General features: G+C 41.9%; 1 protein-coding gene across 1 annotated transcript in view; it reads right to left on the bottom strand.

Annotated features, from left to right (window-relative positions):
• Positions 1-6,726: 6,726 nt before the first annotated feature.
• Positions 6,727-20,847, bottom strand: part of LOC122810842 (rano class II histocompatibility antigen, A beta chain-like) — a 271,294-nt gene continuing 257,173 nt past the window's right edge. The window contains exon 6 of the mRNA XM_044082396.1: positions 6,727-7,363. Coding sequence (XP_043938331.1) covers positions 7,106-7,363 — 258 coding nt within the window. The 3' untranslated portion in view covers positions 6,727-7,105. The remainder of the gene's footprint in view (positions 7,364-20,847) is intronic.

Below are 20,847 nucleotides of genomic sequence, written 5' to 3'. Positions count from 1 at the left end.
CACATGTCTTGGGATTGTACTGCACCAAAAAAGCACTTTCGTTAAAGTGTGTTAAAAAAAAAAAAATTACATTTACATTTTTGCAGGGGGTAAGCCCCCTGAACACCCCATGTGGGGTGCTGTGCCCCCCACACCCCCCTACTTAAATATTCTCACTCCAAGTACTCCATGTACTATAGTGAAGTAGACCTATGTTACTAATAAATTAATTTCTGCAAGTCTGTAACTCAACTGATATTATACTACAGTGAAATGGCAAGGCTTTAACTAACATCATTTGTTTTTTCCTGTTATAACCTTAAATGAAACTAATGTAGTAATCTGACACTATTAATATTCCAACATTGTTTGCATGTTTGAATCTTTATAAAATTAATTTTAACTAATTTTTTGTTTACTCTGTGACCTTCAGGTTGTAACTTACAAAAAAGTTGTTTTAGTGTGCAGGTTTCTGCCCCACTACCTTATATGTAGCTTTTTTTTATCTGACATCATTTAACTTTTTTAGTGCTATTGAATGATCCAAGAATTTATCATTACAATTTTCTTGGATAAATAGTAAGATCTGTTACTGCATGAAACTGTCACTGATGATATTAAACAGATTTTTACGAAACTGTTTTATGGCATATAGTACTGTCTTTAATTCAGATTGTTGAGCTGGCCTGGAATCTGATAACTCATTTACATAGATGTGTGCCTCTGGTGTGCTTGGCAAACTGCAATGGCTTAATGGAAATATATAAAATCTTGAACCATTTGCAAATACACATTTTTTGCTAGAATTGAACCAATCTGATTCTGGAACTTTACTTGTCTGTCCTTCATACAAGTATGTGAATTTTTTTTTTTCTTATAGTAAAATGACATTGCATTCTTCTCCTAGCATGACATTTATGGCTTTAATGACACATAATATTTATGCTGCACTCTTTTCTTACATGGGAACTGAACTTTTGACTGTACTGTCCTATAATATTGGCTTTAAATTCTACATTCTATAAACTAATAAAACCTTATTTAATATATATATAAATGTTATGTCTCTGTTTGTATCAAGATATCATTTATGCATTACAACATTTTACTACCATAATTCAGAATGTCTGCTAAACAAAACAATAGCACAAAAAAATCATTTAACAACAGATCTGTAACTGTAAACTCTATATTCTGTGAATTAACTTGACTGTCATTTCTGGCATAATATTCACAATATGTGTTTCTAGAATGGTAAATGCATATACCGATTTTAAATCTAGTACTAGCCTGAAACTATTACCTTTTTTCTTATTGACCATAAAAGTGAAATGGAATTTCATTTCCAGTCTGTCTTTGCTTTTCTGAGAATAATTTATTTATTTTATCTATTTATTTTACATTTGGTTACCGGGAAAGTCTGACTGGACACGTGCCCCTTTTCAGCAGAGACCCGGGGAGAAAAGCTCCACAAGTAAGACACATTACATTTGAACATGAGTTTGACAAATACCTTTAAACATTATTAAAATATGAAAGAGTGCAAGTGACAAGGTTTATGCAAGTGACAAGGTTTATGAAGTTACAATATAAACAATCAATAGTAACATTTATAGGGAATAAGTGGTTTAAGACAGTAACTTGTAGTTCAGTGGCCATTTTGGGTCATTTCCTGCCTTTTCCAGCCCCCTGCTATAAAGCACGCTTTAGTGTGCTTTAGCGCGATTTAGTGCGGAGTTGCCACTAGAGCAGCATCAGGCAGCGCCGGTTTAACAAGGTTAAACTTTTGGCTCCATAAAGTCTGTTCTTCATTTTTTCCGTTAGAACTGCTCTACTAGTAACCTAAACAGTATATCCCTTGACTAAAAAGCACAGCACTTGCTCCTAAAAGTTTTTTTTTTTTTTTTCTCAAAAAAAAAAAAAAAAGCTCAGCACTTGTCACTTCTATATTATACAAAGTCCCTCACTTGCGAAACCCCCCAGGAGTACCCACTTCCTTACTAAGTCCTCTCTTATCCAGTCTCATACCTAACTTCTTAATTTTTCTAGCATGTCGAAGGGCCAGATGCTGGCGTCCCCTCCTGCCCAGTTGGTGAATCTGGGAATATTGAGGCAATGTTACAATTGCCTCATGTACACAGACAACCCTCTCCTCCTCCCACATAACACAAATACTTGCGAGAGATGCAGCTATTTAGCCAAACTGGAGGCTGAGCTCTCTCAACTCAGGACTGGCAAGACCAGACAGGAGGAGAAGGCAACTACACACACCACAAAACCAGCCTCACATAATGCTACCACACCACTGAATCAAACACATAAACACACAAAGACATACTCAGAGGCTCTGAAAAAATTTACCTAAACAGCAGAGGCCTCCAAAGCAGACACCCAAACAACTGCTACCTCAAGACACCCCACAAGCAACACATAAACCACAAAATCAGTGTGCAAAACAGTCACAGCCCTTAAGGCCAAATACAACACCAAACATACTTGTCATAGGTGACTCCATAGTCAGACACACTGATGTCCCACTCACCAGGCTGAACAAGGGGGGGGTCACAGTAAGCTGCCTATCGGGCGCTAGAATCCGCCACATAACACAAGCACTCGGGTCACTCCACGGCAAGTACAAATATGACACAGTCATTGTCCATGCTGGTGTGAACGACCTGAGACGTACCTCCCTGGACTACATGAAAAGAGACATAGAGGAGCTCTCTGATTATGTAGCCCAGGCAGGTATGACCCTGACCCTGAGCAGTATCCTTCCTTCACCAAGAATGATGCCACAATATAGAGACAAGATGATCAGCTTTAACAATTGGCTTAATGTCTGGTGTCATTCAAAGAGGATCCAGTGTCTGTCTGCCTGGGATGACATGCTTGACAAGCCACGCTGCTTCACAAGGGACGGCTTGCACCTGTCCCCCCTGGGATTCCGGATATTGGCTAAGGCTCTTGCCACCCCCATAGTGCCTTTTTTAGGCAAGGCTCAAATTCTAAACCTACCACCCTAGAAAACAAAAATGGGAAGAAACTGAGGGTAATGCTGCTCAATGCCAGAAGTCTAAATCTCAAAATGCATGCACTCAAGGCCCTTCTCAGTATGGAGAACATTGATGTCTGTGCTGTAACTGAAACCTGGTTCAAGGCTCCTGAGAGCACCCCGGCACTATTAGGTTTTACCTCATATCATGCGTTCGGCCCCAAAACCCGGACCACACCACAAAAGGAGGGGGTGTATCCATATTCATAAAGGATACCCACACCTCCAGGTTGGTGGCAACGCATGAAGCTTCGGAAACCATCCAGGTGCAACTAACCATAGGCAAAACTGCTCTACAAATTGTAGCATGCTACAGGCCACCCTCTCAAACTCAGGAATCCCACACAGCCTTCCTGAAGACACTGGAGGGTATAAATGTATCTCCAAACACCATCATATTGGGTGACTTCAACTACCTGAATATAGACTGGGAACATTACTCAAGCCCTAACTTTCTAGCCCAAAGGTTCCTGGAGTTCATAAATTCAAATGCCATGGAACAGCTAGTCACTGTTCCCACGAGAGGAGAAAATATACTAGATCTCATTATCACAAACATGGGGACAAAATGCTCCACACCGGAAGTATATCCCTCATTGGTGAAATCTGATCATAAACTAATCTCACTGGAAATCCACATCCCGCCCCCACCCCAAACAAAAAAGACCACAGTGAAGAACTTCTCTAAAGCAAACTTCACACTACTCAAGACTGGCGTGGTATCCTTCAAGGCCCCTGAGCCAGTGGAAACCACAACCCAAGCTGCGGAAGCCCTTACAAATGCCTTCTATGAACACCTCCAGGACTGCATGGATCAGGCAATCCCAAATAAAACCAAGACTCTTTCCACAAAGGGCAAACATCCAGTCTGGTGGACCCCAGCCATTAACAAACTTTACAATAAGAGGAGAAAGCTATTACATGATAGAACAAAATCCATAAAAGGGAAGTCACCCCTGATCATTATTAGTAAAAAAATACAAGCACTCATAAAATCAACTAAGGCCAATTTTTAGAGAAAAATTGCCATGGATTCAAAGGACAATCATAAGGCCTTTTTCAGCTATGTTAGGAACCTGGGTGGAAACTCCCAGATATGCTCAGAATTAGTCCAAAATGATACAAAAATCACTGAACCCACAGACATTGCCAACATACTGGCAGACAGGTTCAGTGCAAACTTCACCCCCCTCCCCTAAAGGAGAGATAACTATCCCAGCGGAGTGTAGCCTCCCAGACATCTCAAATGCGCAGGTGAAAGCTGCTCTCTCTAAAGCTAAAAACACAGCATCAATGGGACCGGATGGTGTCCCCGGCTGTGTGCTACACAAGCTAAATGAGGAATTAAACCCGCACATAAGGCAGCTGTTTAATCTCAGTCTTACCACAGGATACGTGCCCAAGGAGTGGCGTACGGCAACTGTGGTCCCACTCCACAAAGGCGGTGCCTCTACGGACCCTGGTAATTACCGCCCCATAAGCTTAACAAGTCTAGTCTGCAAAGCTATGGAGAGGATCATAATGAAGCTCATAAACAAAGATATAGGGGACTTGCAGTCATTGGACCCGACCCAGTTTGGCTTCGTCAAGGACAGATCATGCCTTTTGTACTTGGTCGACTTCTTCGAAACAGTCACCAAGGCCATTGATGAGGGAAAGGCAGTCCATACAGCCTACCTTGACCTTGTAAAGGCTTTCAACACAATACCCCACTCGGGTATTGTAGAAAAACTTACCAGCTTAAATGTAAACCCATATGTCACAAGATGGGTTGCAAACTGGCTTAAGGACAGAACCCACAGGGTTAGAGTTGCTGGCGCTATGTCAGACTCCAAGCCAGTCACAAGTGGTGTCCCACAGGGCTCGGTCCTTGGCCCCCTATTGTTTGGCATCTACTTCTCAGAAGTACAGGCCAACATGGGAGGACTTTGGCTGACAAAGTTTGCAGACGACTGCAAACTGGGCGCCTTAGTGGAAAGTGCATCGGACACGGATATCCTTCAGAAGGGACTCACGGAAACAGATAGCTGGTGCCAGAGCCATGGCCTGAAGTTATACGCCAAAAAATGTATAGCCATACCCTTCGGGAAAAACAAGGTAACCCCAAGCTACCATATAGGTGGCAATCCACTAAGCACAGAAGAGGTTATCAGGGACCTGGGGACCCAGGTTGACAGTGGCCTTTCTTTTGACACTCACGTTGCTAAAGTGGTTAGAAAGACCTTCTACATTGCCCACCTGATCATGAAGGGATTCACATCCAGATCTAGTGAGGTCATTGTTCCCTGTACTCTTCACTTATCAGACCAATGATCGAGTACAATGCCCCATTCGGGATGTATCTCACCCGACATCTGTAGCAATTGGAGAGACCCCAAAAGTTCCTCACCAAAAGGATAAAGGGACTCCAAAATCTGTCATATGCTGCCAGATTGAAGAAACTCCGGCTCTATTCAGTCGCATACCGTCTGCTCAGAGGTGACATGTGCCTGACATACAAGGCCATGTCCAACCCGGAATTAATGGGCATGCTCCACCTCAAAAAATCCAAATCCACCAAAACCACTAGAGCAAGTGACTTAAACCTTAGCATGGATATAAATAGGATGTGCTGGAGGGATAGATTTATCACTCAGAGACTCCCTATGCTGTGGAATAAAATCCCGGTCCATGTGAGGCAGAGCACCTCGCTGGGTCTGTTCAAGAGAAATCTTGACCTGTGGATGGGAGATCGTAGGTTTACCCCGGGAATCATCTCTGTGTCACTGCTGGACAGAGGCACAACAAACTAATGGGCACAGTATTTTTTCATATAAGGGGTGGCGTAAGCCACAAAACTTTGGGCTAGGCTTATAAATGCCTTAGGGCAGATAGCCTAGTATGAACCTATGAACCTAATAGAGCAGAGTCAATTAAAAGTAGGACACTTAAAGATAGAGAAGCTATTTGCAGTTTTGTTGGAATATTCAAACAGACTTAGCAAGGTTCATATGATAGTAGCTATTATAGACAGAAGTAAGATAGCAATAGGTTTATGAACGGGAGGTGGATGTTGATGTAGCCTAGGCTCCAAAGAGCTGCATGGTTAAGTGACCTGCTCAAGATCATACAGTAGGCAAATGCAGGTTGAGGGAATCAAACCCTGTACAGGAAGTTTCTCATTAACAACTCACAACCTTAATCTTCTTCACCAACTGTCACTCTTTGTCCAGCATTTTAAAGTCACTTTGAACCCAGGCACCCCCTTTCCCACTGATAAAGAAAAAAAAGAATATATTAGTTGCAAAGTGATTAGCCTGCACATAGTTTACAATTTGACACTCAAAGCACACTTACACTGCTGTGGACAATCAAGAAAAAGTTTTCCCACATTTTTTCATAAAATGTGTTCTTTGTAGCATAGTACCCATTGAATTACCAATGTATAAGTAATGTATTATCTGTCTGAAGTGCTATCATCAGCAGGCTGAAGTCCCTTAGTAACTTTCATTTGAACCTTTGTAATCCTCAGACATCCTGTTCCACCTACCCCAAACTCTTTAGATGCATCACCATTCTTTTAAAGTGTGATGTCACGCAACTGTTTTCAGATGTATCATAGTCTTGACTTAATATGAGGGTGTTATGATCCCACAGATCCACAAGGCCAAAATAGCTGGGAATCCAGTATTGACCAGGGTCATCTGCTGCAGGAATAGATGTCTAGCCTGAGAGATCTCCTGCATTCTGTCTATTAGAAATGCTGGAAGACTCATAAGTATAGATGGCAAAGAAAGAGTCCCGTCTCTGTTCCTCAGTTCTCTCCCTTACTACTTTAACTGCCTGATAATCCAGCTTTTTGTTCCTGACTTCCTAATTCACTCCTTTATCTTCACTTCATTAATGGTCCTTCTTCTTGCCCCTTTTCTTATTGAGTTGGTTATTGGCATTTTGAAGAGAGAAAAAAATGTAATTTGTCATAATAAAAAATGCTGACACGATACACATATGTTATTGCCTTGTTTTATACGCTTGATATATGCTTAGTTAATAGCCAGTGTAAGAGCAGACTGTGGCAAACATTGATTAATGCCTTTACTTCTTAATCTTTTTGTTTTGCCTTCTAATTGCAGCATATTCTATACCGTGGTCCTCTATATAATACATTGGTATTTTAGCACTTGTATGTGACTTGACAGTGTTCACAGTAACGTAGGTGATATCATTATCTGGCACACTCTTGAAACAGACAGCGGCGTACTCTGTTGAGTCTTCCTGAACAACGTTCTTGAGCCGTGAAGCAATTTGATGTGGCTGTAGTGTTGCATATGTAATCCTGTCATCCTTCGTATCCTAGGTAAAGAAAGGAATACGCAAAAAGAAAACATGAAAGAAACCATCGCTGCTCTGTTGTTAATCAGCATTCTTCTAAAGATGGTAATAATATGAAATATAACACACTTTAATAAAAAAACACATAGGTTCATAGGTGTGTACTAGCCTAATGGCCCTGGAGCCTTTACAAGCCTAGCCCAAACAAATTGCCCAGGAACCGTGCCACCAGATGTTAGTTCACAGTGCCCCTATCTGGTAGGACAACTGGAATGATCCCTGGAGTGAACTTTTGCTACCCATCCACTCATCAAGATTTCTCTTGAAGAGGGTCAGCGAGGTACTCTGCTTGACATGAATGGGAGGCTTATTCCAGAGTATGACAGTCTTTGGGAGATGTCCCTCCAGCATGTTCTGTTAGTTGTGATAATGTGGTTGTGATCTCTGGAGCGTGTGGTGGGGGGGGGTTGGGATTTCTTTAGGTGTAGCATTTCAAGTAAGGCTGGGTCAGACATGGCTTTGTAAGACAAGCAGATATCACCTCTAAGTAGATGATAAGAGAATGAGAACAGCTGAAGTTTCTTGAGTCTGTCCATGTAGGACATGTGTTAAGGCCTAGGATCCTTTCTGTGAGGTACTTTTGTGGTCTCTCCAGCTGTTGTAGGTATCTGGTCAGGTACATGGCAAATGGGGCGTTATATTCGATGATTGGTCTAATGAGAGATGTGTAGAGAGGGATGATGACCTCTTTCTTCCTGGAGGCAAAACCTTTGGTTATAAGGTTTGCCACATAGAAGGACTTTCTGACCACAGTGGCAATGTGGTGATTTAAGGTGAGGTGGCTGTTGACCTGGGTGCCCAGATCTCTTATGGCCCTTTCAGTGTTCAGTGGGCTCCCATCAAATTGATAATTCGTGGGAACTGAGTTTTTTCGAAAGGGGATGATAACGCATTTTTTGGCATTAAGCTTCAGCGACACCAGTCATTAGTCGCAGAGAGGCCCTTTTCTAGAATGTTTGCATCACTTTGGGAGTTGATAATGACTCCTAGTTTGCAGTCATCAGCAAACTTGGTCAGCCAGAGTCCTTCTGTGTTGGCTTGGATGTCTGAGAAGTAAATGCCAAACAGGAGAGGGCCCAGGACTGAGCCCTGTGGGACTCCACTCATGACTGGTCGACAGTCTGATTTGGAATCCGCAACTTTCACTCTGTGGGTTCTGTCTGTGAGCTAATTTGCAACCCACATAGTGATGTAAGTATTGATGTCTAGTTTGGTGAGTTTATCAATGATACCTGAGTGGGGAATGGTATCAAAGGCCTTGGCCAGGTTGAGGTAGGCTGTATGCGCTGCCTTACCCTCATCCACAGCCTTGGTGATTGCATCAAAGAAGTCAACCAGGTTCAGCAGGCAGGATCTCCCTTTGATAAAGCCAAACTGTGTGGGGTCAAAAGTTTGAAGATTGCCTATATCTTTGTTAAGCAGGTCCATGATGATGCATTCCATAGCTTTGAATACCAGACTCATCAGGCTAATGGGACGATAGCTCCCAGGGTCTGTAGTTGCTCCCCCTTTATGGAGCGGGATGACTGTAGCAATGCACCATTCATTGGAGACATGGCCTGAGCTAGGGCTGTGATTGAACAGGGCACGCAGATGTCATGTAGGTTCATTATTTAGCTCATGTAGGAAGCAGCCAGGGATATTATCAGGTCCCAGGGATGGTGTATTCTTGGCTTTGGACAATGCAGCTTTTACCTGTGCCACAGAAATAGTGGGTACCAGGCTTTCTTCCGGTATTGTGATAGGGCCCTTGGGGGGAGAGAGGGGTAAAGTTGGCACTAAATCTGTCGGCCAGTATGTTGGCTATATCTGTTGGCTCAGTATAGAAGGTGCCATTGTGCAATAACTCAGAGCAAATCTGAGTATTGCCTTTGAGGTTTTTGATATAGCTATAGAAGGCTTTGTGGTTGTTTTTGGTGTTAGCCACAATTCTGCCTTCATCGCTGGCTTTAGAGGATTTGATAAGGGATCTCAGCTTTTTGTTGAGACTGATAAGGGAGGTTTTCCAGTCTTGTGACTTCATTTTTTTCTGTGACAGTTTCTTCCTTCTGTTGTAGTTTATTGATGGCTGAGGACCATCAGATTGTCTTCCTTTTTTTGGAGGAGTCCGTCTTAGTTCTATTTGGTATGGCAAGGTCCATGCATCTGTGTACATGCTCATACAGTGCTTTGGTGTATGATTCGGCAGCCATGCAGCTATTTTCCATTGGCATGGGTGCTGAGAAGTTAGCCTCCTCTTTTTTTAGGAGCCGAAAGTCAGCTTTAGAGAAGTTTTTCAGGGTGGTCACCTAAGCGGGGTGGGGGGGGGGTGCAGATGAGATGTAGATTTCCATGGTGATCAGTTTGTGGTCAGATTTAACCAGGGAGGAATTGACTATAGGTGTGGAGCAATGGTCTCCCATGTTGGTGATAACTAGGTCGAAGATGTTGCTTCCTCTAGTGTGGGTCAGAATGAACTGGTCCAGGGCATTGGAACTGATAAATTCCAGAAAGCGTTGGGCCTGTACATTGGTACTTGAATAGTTTTCCCAGTTGATAAAGGGGTAGTTGAAGTCACCAGTATGAAAGTATTGGGTTGGACCTTGAGAGATTCCAGGGTGTTTAGGAAGTTGGAGTGAGAGTCTAGGGACATGTTTGGGGTTCTGTAGCAGGCTATGACTTTGACTTGTATCACCGTCTTACCCAGTGTTAGTTGTACCTGAAGTATCTCGGATGCATTATGCTGGGTTACAAGTCTAGAGGTGTGGATATCCTTTAAGAATATGGAGACACCACCACCTTTGGAGCTTCTGGCCACATTCTGGGCCGAAAGGTATGGAATGAGTTGTAGCCTGGGACCACAGGGGTGCTTTCTGCCTCTTTAAACTAGGTCTCCGTTACAGCACAGATGTCGACATTCTCCATTTTGAGGAGATCTTTGAATGAGTACATCTTGAGATTTATACTTCCAGCATTGAGTAGCATGACCCTCAGATTACATTTGTTTCTAGCTGTTATGGTGGAATTTTGGTCTTTGGAACACTGCCTAAAAAGGCACTATAGGGGTGGCAAGAGCCTTAGCCATTACCCAGAATTCCAGGGGTGACAGATGCAGGCCATCTCTGGCAAAGCATCGAGGTCTGTCGATCATGTTGTCCCAGGCAGACAGATACTGGATCCCCTTAGAATGTCACCAGGAACTTTGCCAATTGTTGAAGCCAATCATTTTCTACTCATACTGTGGTATCATTCTGGGTGACGGTAGAATACTGCTCAGGGCTGGGGTTATACCTGCCTGGACCACATAATCCAAGAGTTCCATCACATCTCTTTTTATGTAGTCCAGGGAGGTACATGTCAGGTCATTCACATCCACATGGACAATGACTGAGTCATATTTGTACTTGTTGTGGAGTGACCTGAGTGCATGTGTTATCTGGCGGATCCTGGCACCTGATAGACAACTGACTGTCACCTTGCCCTTGTTCAGCCTAGTGAGTGGGACATGAGTGGGCTTCACAATTGAGTCTCCTATGATTAGTACATTGGGCAAAGTGTTTTGCCTTAAGGGCTTGGGTTGATGGGCACACTGTGGTGGTGAGCTATGTGTTCTGGGGTTGGTGTTGTGTTGTGGTGGTCAAGTGAATTTCTGTCTCAGGGTCTCTTTTTGTTTAAATTTTTATTGAGACCCTCCATAAATGTGGATGTATAGTTTGTGTTTCTATGTGTGAGTTGTGATGGTTGGTGATCTGGAGAGCTGTGTGTTTTATGCAGTGAGTTGCAGGTGTCAGCCTTCTTCTCTTGACCAGCTAGTCCAGTCTTGGTTAGAGCATGCACTGCTTCCAGTTTGGTGATATAAGTGCATTTCTCACAGGTATGAGTGTTGGGAGGTAAAAGGAAAGGGTTGTCTGTGTATATTAGACAGTTGCCACACTGTCTCAGAATGCCCAAGTGCGCCAGGTTAGCAGGAGAAAGCACAGGAAATTGCCCTACAATCATACCAGGAGGAGTAGTCATAACTAATAAGTACAGGTGCTGTTACAGTGTAGGAATAGCTAGTGCTGATAGCACCTAAGTGTGCTACAATAAATGCTACAAAAGCCTGTTAAAGTGCTAACCGATTAAGCTAATTGAAGTGTAAGAAGTAAAAGAACAAGCACATTCTAAGGGGAAAATTGAAGAGCAGACTTTCTGGCACCGGCAATATTTGACCTTGGCTGAGCACTGCTGCACGGTGTGCAAACGCGGGCTTTTAAACCAGAAAGTTGAAAGGAATGGAAAAAATATCCAAATGGCCAATACACTACAATTTCTGGACCAGAAACCACTCCTCTTGTGGTAGATAGGCTACCTATTGCTTACCACTCTCACTGATAAGCTAGAAGGCTTCCCTCTAACACAGAAAGGTCTGGGGGGCTCAGAAACTTACAGAAAATATGTATCTGGACTAGACTAGTTACAGGAAAGGTGGGGAACAAGCTTAGAACTTTTTTTGTTTGTTTTCAGAAAAGTAGTTAGAACAGTAGCAAAAACACTTTAAATGCAGTACAAGCTAGCACACTTGAGTGTGTAGAAATATTAAGGCAAATACAATTTAAATAAAGGCAGATAAATTAAAAACAAATCACAAAAACAAGTGCAGAGAGCAGTAAATTATAAAAAAATCAAAATGGAGGCACTTAGAGTATCTCTTTTCTCTTTCCTGTTGCTCTTGTAGTCACCAGGAAGCCAAAACTGGATCTGAGGAGCTTAAACAAGTGCAAACTAATGTAAACACGAGCATTTAAACCAGAAAGTTGAAAGAGATGGAAAAACTACCCAAACAGCTAATAAACTACAATTTCTGGGCCAGAAACCACTCCTCTTGTGGTAGATAGGCTACCTAGTGCTTAACACTCCCACTGATAAGCTAGAAGGCTTTCCTCCAACACAGAAAGATCTGGGAGGATCAGAAACTAACAAAACAGTCCCAGTCTGCAAGATGCCAAAACTAGATCTGCAGAGCTTAAACAAGTGCAAACCTACATAAACATGGGCTTTAAAACCAGAAAGTTGAAAGACATGGAAAAGCTGTCCAAACGGCCAATAAACTACAATTTCTGGGCCAAACGTCACTCCTGTTGTGGTTGATAGGCTACCTAGTGCTTAGCACTCCCAGTGATAACCTAGAAGGTTTGCCTCCAACACAGAAAGGTCTGGGGAGCTCTGAAACTTACAAAACAGTCCTGGATACAGCAAGTCTGTATCTGGACTAGACTAGTTACAGGAAGGGCAGGAAACAAGCTTAGAACTTTTTTTTTTTTTTTTTATAAAAGCAGTTAAAACAATAGAAAAAACACTTTAAATGCAGTACAAGCTAGCACACTTGAGTGTGTAGCGATATTAAGGCAAATACAGTTTAAATAAATGCAGATAAATTAAAAACGACAAATAAAAAACAAGTGCAGAGAGCAGTAAATTATGAAAAAAATCAAAATGGAGGCACTTAGAGTATCTCTTTCTCCTTCCTGTTGCTCTTGTAGTCTGCAGGATGCCAAAACTGGATCCGAGGAGCTTAAACAAGCACAAACCCATGCAAACATGGGATTTTTAAACATGAAAGGTGAAAGGGATGGAAAATTTGCCCAAACGGCCAATAAACTACAATTTGTGGGCCAGAAACTACTCCTCTTGTGGTAGATAGACTACCTAGTGCTTACCACTCCCACTGATAAGCTAGAAGGTTTGCATCCAACAGAGAAAGGTCTGGGGAGCTCTGAAACTTACAAAACAGTCTGAATATAGCAAATCTGTATCTGGACTATGCTAGTTACAGGAAAGGTGCGAAACAAGCTTAGAACTTTTTTTTGCGGAAAAGTAGTTAAAACAGTAGCAAAAACACTTTAAATGCAATACAAGCTAGCATACTTGAGTGTGTAGCAATATTAAGCTAACTACAGTTTAAATAAATGCAGATAAATTAAAAACAACAAAAAACAAGTGCAGAGGGCAGTAAGTTATGAAAAAATCAAAACGGAAGCACACACAGAACAGCAAACTAAGGTAATAAAGTAGAAGACAGTTAAGTAAGAACAGCTGAAGAATGTATAAATATTTTTTAAGTGGAGAGGGAGGGAACAGAGCAGATTAAAAAACTATAGGCAATGTCCTTCCCAAGTGGTCTCTCTGTACACAGCAGAGGAGATGGGACTATTTGGAATGTCTGAAATCAAAATATGATCTCACTGTACTCAGTTGAGTGAGCAAATGAGATGGGCCCAGGAGTAGTGTCCAAAAACAAATTTAAACCAAGATTAACACCACGAGAGAAACAGGGTAGGTAGGTGGGAAACTAACTGTAGAAAGACAGAGGCCACAATATTCAATGAAACAAATAATAAATCTTAAATAAGCAAAGTGCAGAGAAAAGTATACTTAAATCAGCTTGTGTGTCCTGTTGCTTTTTTCAGGTTATGGAGGAATTTTTCAGTGCCTGGTATAGGTTCATAGATTAGTATTAAGCTAACTGCCTTGTAAGCCATTTTAAGCCTAGTCAATTATCCCTTGCGAGACTCAAACCCTGCACCTTGTGTTTGTAAGGCAAACACCTTAACCATTAGGCCACCCTCCCAACTCGGGTAAATCACAGCAGCTTACACCTCAGATGATGAGCAGAAAGGATTCACAGAAATGTGACCAACACTGATTATAATGCAAACAGAAACCCCCAGGCTAAGAGTTAACACAGAATTTCAAAAGTAGAGTAACAACCTCCAATGAACCCAGATGGCTACACTTTTCACACTTCTGGCAACTAAGTGCAGAAAGAAAGAGACCACAATATTCAATGAAACAAATAACTAATCTTAAAAAAGCAAAGTGCACAGAAAAGTATACTTAAATCAGCTTGTATGTCCAGTTGATTTTCACAGGTAAATCACAGCACATAGATTAATGTGTTGTTTTGTAGAAAGATTTTTTGACTGAGCTAAACTCTGACAGCATGACAATTTATGATTCACAATGATTTTGTGGAATTTAGTGAATTTTATGAATTTGTTTTTTGTCACTCTTATATAGAAATATTTATCATACTGACTATGTCTATGGGCTCTAAATGAACCCTATAAACAGAAAGTCCACTCAAATATTTTTTTACTGTTTTGTTATATATTATAATGTAAGATTTCCATAAAATTGTAATGCTAAACTGTTCACATGGATGGGAGCTTTTCTCCCCGGGCCTCTACTGAAAAAGGATATGTATCCAGCTAGACTAGCCCGGTCAACAAATGTAAAATAAAATAAAATAAATAAATAGCGATTAAGTGTCCTACCTTTTTGATGCAGTCTCTCTCTCTTTCTCTCTCTCAAGACCCTGTCACTCAGGACAAAGTAAGGAAACATGGCATATTTATAGAGCTATTTCCTTTTTTCTTTCTGAGTGAAAGACACAGGGTTCCAAATAGCAGCATCTCCCTTTAGAATCAGCTTTTTAGTATCAGGCTAAGTACTATAGCCTGCTATACCGGTACTCCCCCTGGCATCCCCCCACCCCTTAAGACACAGGACTGAAGATGGACAATCTCTTGCCTTAAGACATAGGACTCTGGGCTCATGATGTAACACTTTAGAGCCCGTCTTTCGGTGCCAAGTTGGAAACTATAACCCATGATAGGTGTTTCCCTGCTAGCCTATAAAGATATCACTCTGAATGATGGGCTTTCTTTAGCTCTTTAAGACTCTGTTTTTTTTTTCTTTTTAACCATGATCTATTATATAGGTGTTTCCACAGATCCCCTAAAGACAGAGAAATCTGAATGTTAAAGTAAGTGCTGAAAACTGACTATGCACATGTCACAAAATATGACAGATCCACTGCAGTGCTGCTAAAAAAAATGAAGGCCAGTGTATTGCTTCCAGGCCTTTCTCAATGCACTGCTATTACTTTAGGATATTCATTGGTCTCTAACACCCACCTAATCGTTCTTGATTTATCAGTGTCTATTTCTGATCTTTTATATCCTTTGCACTTTTCTGTTTCTTTGCTTTTCCAGAGAAACCAGTTTTGGGACAAATTCCTGAAGCCTAATCCCCTCTATGTTCCACTATAACACCACTGAAGCAGAAAATCTAGGCTGTTGCTATTCCCTAGCCACATCCACTTTCTCATCTTTTGTCTGTGCTTCCTGTGTGATCTTCCCCTGAACAAGTTTTGCCCTTATAGTTTGCAAAACTGGACTGATTTCAAAAGGTTCAAAGTATGAAAATATTCTTGGCTCGATTCTGCTTAGGGCAACCCCCCCCCCCCTGTATTAATCCATTATAATCAATGCAGACTGGAACTTGGGTTTTAATAATATACTGTCAGCCTCTGACACTTGCACTGTTATGCATTGCAATCTGATCTCTACCTCTAGACCTTCCTTTCTTTTGGCTGTAGAAATATCCACGGTTCACCCACTTTTTACTTCTGTATTACCGTTCTGCCGTGTCATATGATATCTTTGACATCCATTGTATCGTAAGCTACTTTCTCTGGGACATGTCTCTGTGTTAATGTTGTTAATTATTATCTATGCTTGTTAAATGAGACTATCACACTAAGAGTGCATTTTCAGGGAAATTCAAGGAAGACAATCTCAGCAGTGCCATAAACTATGCCAGTACATAAAGTCACTGCTCATATCAGTACTAGTCATTTATTGTGTAGCCAGAGTTCAGTCTGTCTTCAGTTTGTGCACCAGCTATGCTCAATTTATGTTAAGGCTATCCTCATGCTATGGTCATTCAATGTTCAGTCCATGTCAATTGTATGCTCAGGCTATGCTTGGTTTATGCTAAGGCTATCATCATGCTATGTTCATTATATGTTCAGTATATGTCCATTATATATTCCAGTTATGCTTGGTTTATGCTAAGGCTATCCTCATGCTATGCTCATTATATGTTCAGTATATGTCCATTATATATTCCTGTTATGCTTGGTTTATGCTATGACTATCCTTATGGTATTGTCATTCAGTGTTTAATCTGTGTTGATTGTATGCTCAGGCTATGCTTGCTCTATGTTAAGGCTATCCTCATGCTATGATCATTCAATGTTCAGCCTATGTCCATTATATATTCAGGTTACATTCAGTTTATGCTAAGACTATCCTCATGTTGTGGTCATCCACTTCACTTAATTGTGAATATATCTCTTACCTGTAGTTTTGAATTTACTTCAGTTTTATTCATTATTACTGTTACAAAAAAGTCCAGTGCTAGCATTACCCACTGTGCCCCCATTTTATTACTTTGGTCTAGTGATTTTATTAAGATTTACATTGTATTACACAATGGTGTCTGTACATCACTGATGCAAATGCACTAAGTGGGATATATTACTGAACTAAACCTTATAGCAGTATCTGCTATTTATTCTCCTTCTTTTTAACATGATTAACCAATTATAGTAGTCAATGCTAAATTGTTTGGACTGTACCGTTGGGGAAGTGCTTTGCAGAGAGAGAGAGAGAGAGAGAGAGAGTGTGTGTGTGTGTGTGTGTGTGTGTGTGTGTGTGCATGTGTGTGTGTGTGTGTGTGTGTGTGTGTGTGTGTGTGTGTGTGTGCGTGTGTGCACGTGTGTGTGCGTGTGTGTGTGTGTGTGTGTGTGTGTGTGTGTGTGTGTGTGTGTGTGTGTGTGTGCAACCCAGCTACTGGGAATGCATAAGCCAGTGCATTTCTTCATGCCAGTCTCAAGCCCAGATAAATGGGGAGGGTTACATCAAGAAGGGCATCTGGTGTAAAACTTTTTGCCAAATGACATATGCGGATTACAATACATAATTCCATACAGGATCAGTCGAGGCCCGGGTTAACAATGACTGCCACCAGTACTGTTAGCCAACATGGTGTTGGTGATAATTGGGCTACTGTTGGCCAAAGGAGAAGGAGAAGAAGAGGGGGAATGCATGGCCGAAGGTAGGAAGAGAGGAGGAAGGTTAGGAGTGTAGTAGTGAAGGTAGGAACTTTGAATGTTGGCAGTATGACTGGTATAGGGAGAGAGCGAGCTGATATGATGGAAAGAAGTAAGGATGATATATTGTCCATGCAAGAGACCTGATGGAAGGGGAGTAAAGCCAGGTGTATTGGAGGTGGGTTCAAATTGTTCTATCATGGTGTGGAAAAATAGGGTAGGGGTTATCCTAAAGGAACAGTATGCCAAGAATGTTTTGGAGGTGAAAAAAGTGTCCGATAGAGTGATGTTTATAAAGCTGGAAATTGATGGTGTGATGATGAATGCTAGCGCATATGCTCCGCAAGTTGTGTGTGAGATGAATGAGAAAGAAAAAGTTTGGAGTGAGTTTGATGAAGTGGCGGTGAGTGTACCCAAGGGTGAGAGAGTGGTGAATGAAGCAGATTTCAAGGGCATGTTGGTGAAGGGAACAGAGAGGATGAGGAAGTGATGGGCATGTATGGTGTTAAGGAGAGGAATGCAGAAGGTCAGATGGTAGTGGATTTTGTGAAAAGGATGGAGATGGCTGTGGTGAATATGGATTTTAAGAAGAGGGTGGAGCATAGGGTGATGTACAAGAGTGGAGGAAGATGCACACAGGTAGATTATATCTTATGTAGGAGGGCCAGTCTGAAGGAGATTGGAGCCTGGAAAGTGGTGGCAGGGTGAAAGTGTAGTTAGGCAGCATAGGATGGTGGTCTGTAGGATGACATTGGTGATCAAGAAGAAGAGGATGAGTGTGAGGGCAGTGCCAAGGATCAAATGGTGGAAGTTGAAAAAGGGTGAATGTGAGGTCGAGTTCAGGGAAGAGTTAAGACAGGCACTGGGTGGCAGTGAAGAGTTACCAAATAGCTGGGTAACTACAGCAGAGCTGGTAAGGGAGTCAGCTAGAAAGGTGCTTGGTGTGATATCTGGGCAGAGGAAGGAGGACAAGGAGACCTGGTGGTGGAATGAAGAAGTACAGAAGAGAATACAGAGAAAGAGGTTGGCAAAGAAGAAGTGGGATTGTCAGACAGATGAAGAAAGTAGACAGGACTATAAAGAGATGAGTCATATGGCAATGAGAGAGGTGGCGAAGGCTAAGGATAAGGCGTATGAAGAGTTGTATAAAAGGTTGGACACTAAGGAGGGAGAAAAGGACCTGTACCGATTGGCTAGACAGAGGGACCAAGCTAGTAAAGATGTGCAGCAGGTAAGGGTGATAAAGGATAATGAGAGAAAAGTACTCACAAGTGAGGAGAGTGTGTTGAGCAGATGGAAAGAGTACTTTGAGGGGCTGATGAATGTAGAGAATGAGAGAGAAAGAAGGTTGGATGATGTGGGGGATAGTGAATCAGGAAGTGCAATGGATTAGCAAGGAGGAAGTAAAGACAGCTATGAAGAGGCTGAAGAAGGGAAAGGCTGTTGGTCCAAATTACATACATGTGGAAGCATGGAGGTGTACAGGAGAGATGGCAGTGTAGTTTTTAACCAGATTGTTTAATGAAATCTTGGAAAGTGAGAGGATGCCTGAGGAGTGGAGAAAAAGTGTTTTGGTACTGATTTTTAAGAATAAGGGTGATGTGCAGAGCAGTAGTAACTACAGAGGGATAAAACAGATCAGTCACAGCATGAAGTTATGGGAAGGAGTAGCAGAAGCTAGGTTAAGAAGGGAGGTTATGATTAGTGAATGGCAGTATGGTTTCATGCTGGGAAAGAGCACTACAGATGCAATGTCTGCTCTGAGAGTGTTGATAGAGAAGTATAGAGAAGGTCAGAAGAAGTTGCATTGTATCTTTGTGGAAATAGAGAATGCATATGATAGGGTGCCTAGAGAGGAGATGTGGTACTGTATGAGGAAGTCGGGAGTGGCAGAGAAGTATGTGAGAGTGGTACAGGATATGTACAAGAGTAGTGTAACAGTGGTGAGGTCTGGGGTAGGATTGATGAATGCATTTAAGGTGAAGGTGGGGTTACATCAAGGATCAGCCTTGAGCCCTTTCTTATTTACAACAGTGATGGACAGGTTGACAGACGAGATCAGACAGGAGTCCCTTTGGACTATGATATTTGCGGATGACATTTTGATTTGTAGTGAGAGTAGGGAACAGGCTGAGGAGACCCTGGAGAGGTGGACATATGCTCTAGAGAGGAGAGGTATGAAGGTCAGCAGGACTAAGACAGAATATATGTGTGTGAATGAGAGTGAGGATAGAGTAATGGTGAGAATGCAGGGAGTAGAGTTGGCGAAGGTGGATGGAGTAATGATGAGTGTGGAAGAGAGGTGAAGAAGAGAGTACAAGCAGGGTAGAGTGCATGAAAAAGAGTGTCAGGAGTGATTTGTAACAGATGGGTACCAGTAAGAGTGAAAGGGAAGGTCTACAAGAGGGTAGTGAGACCAGCTATGTTATATGGGTTGGAGACTGTGGCATTGACAAAAAGGCAGGAGTCAAAGCTGAAAGTGGCAGAGTTAAAGATGTTAAGATTTGCTGTGGGTATGATGAGGATGGACAGGATTAGGAATCAATATATTAAAGGGTCAGGTCAAGTTGGACAGTTTAGAGACAAAGCAAGAGAGAGACAAGATTGCATTAGTTTTGACATGTGCTAAGGAGGGATGCTGGGTATATTTGGAAAAGGATGCTAAGGATGGAGCTGCAAGGTAAGAGGAAAAGAGGAAGGCCTAAGATAAGGTTTCTGGATGTGGTGAGAGAGGACATGCAGGTGGTTGGTTTGACAGAGCAAGATGCAGAGGACAGGAAGAAATGGAAACAGATGATCCACTGTGGTGAATGGGAACAGCTAAAAGAAGAAGTGTGTGTGTGTGTGTGTGTGTGTGTGTGTGTGTGTGTGTGTGTGTGTGTGTGTGTGTGTGTGTGTGTGTGTGTGGTTGTGTGCATGTGTTTGGTGTATGTGAGCATGCCTTCCTTCATGTGCACTTGTGAAAGTCTGTGTATGAGACATACCAACTGGGTGAGATTACAGCAGTCTGAATGTTATTTCCTTGTACCTTAATAATATCTACTCTGCACTGGTTGTTTGACTGTAATCTGCTCACCTGCACAGACATTACTGTGTACTCACTCCTTTTTTCACACATTACATGCATTCATTCCTTCTTCTTTTGCCATGCTCTTTCATCATGGTGTACTACCAAATGTTTTGGCTTGCACCCTGAATACTGTCCATGCCTCAGATATTTTGGGTTCCTATTACATTATCGAAAGATAATGTAATCGAACGGCCAAAACATTGAAACGGCCACATTTCAAAGTTCGCATTGTGGGATCACAGTACAGTGAAGATTGGGATATTTGCCCTTTCCTCACTGTAGTGCGATCTCGGAGTTGGAATATATATTTAATAGGGGGGGGGCACAGCCCCCACAATAAAAGTTTCAAAATGCAGCCATTTTCCGATGTTTCGGCTGTTCGATTACGTTATTTTTTGATATTGTAATATGAACCCAGATATTTCTTGAGTATAGCCCTGATATGACACATTAAGT

The sequence above is a fragment of the Protopterus annectens genome, chromosome 9.part0 (genome assembly GCF_019279795.1).
Source record: "Protopterus annectens isolate FY-2018-M chromosome 9.part0, PAN1.0, whole genome shotgun sequence".
Taxonomy (NCBI): Eukaryota; Metazoa; Chordata; order Ceratodontiformes; family Protopteridae; genus Protopterus; species Protopterus annectens.
The sequence above is the reverse complement of the archived record's forward strand: the minus strand, read 5'-3'. Positions and strand labels throughout refer to the sequence as shown.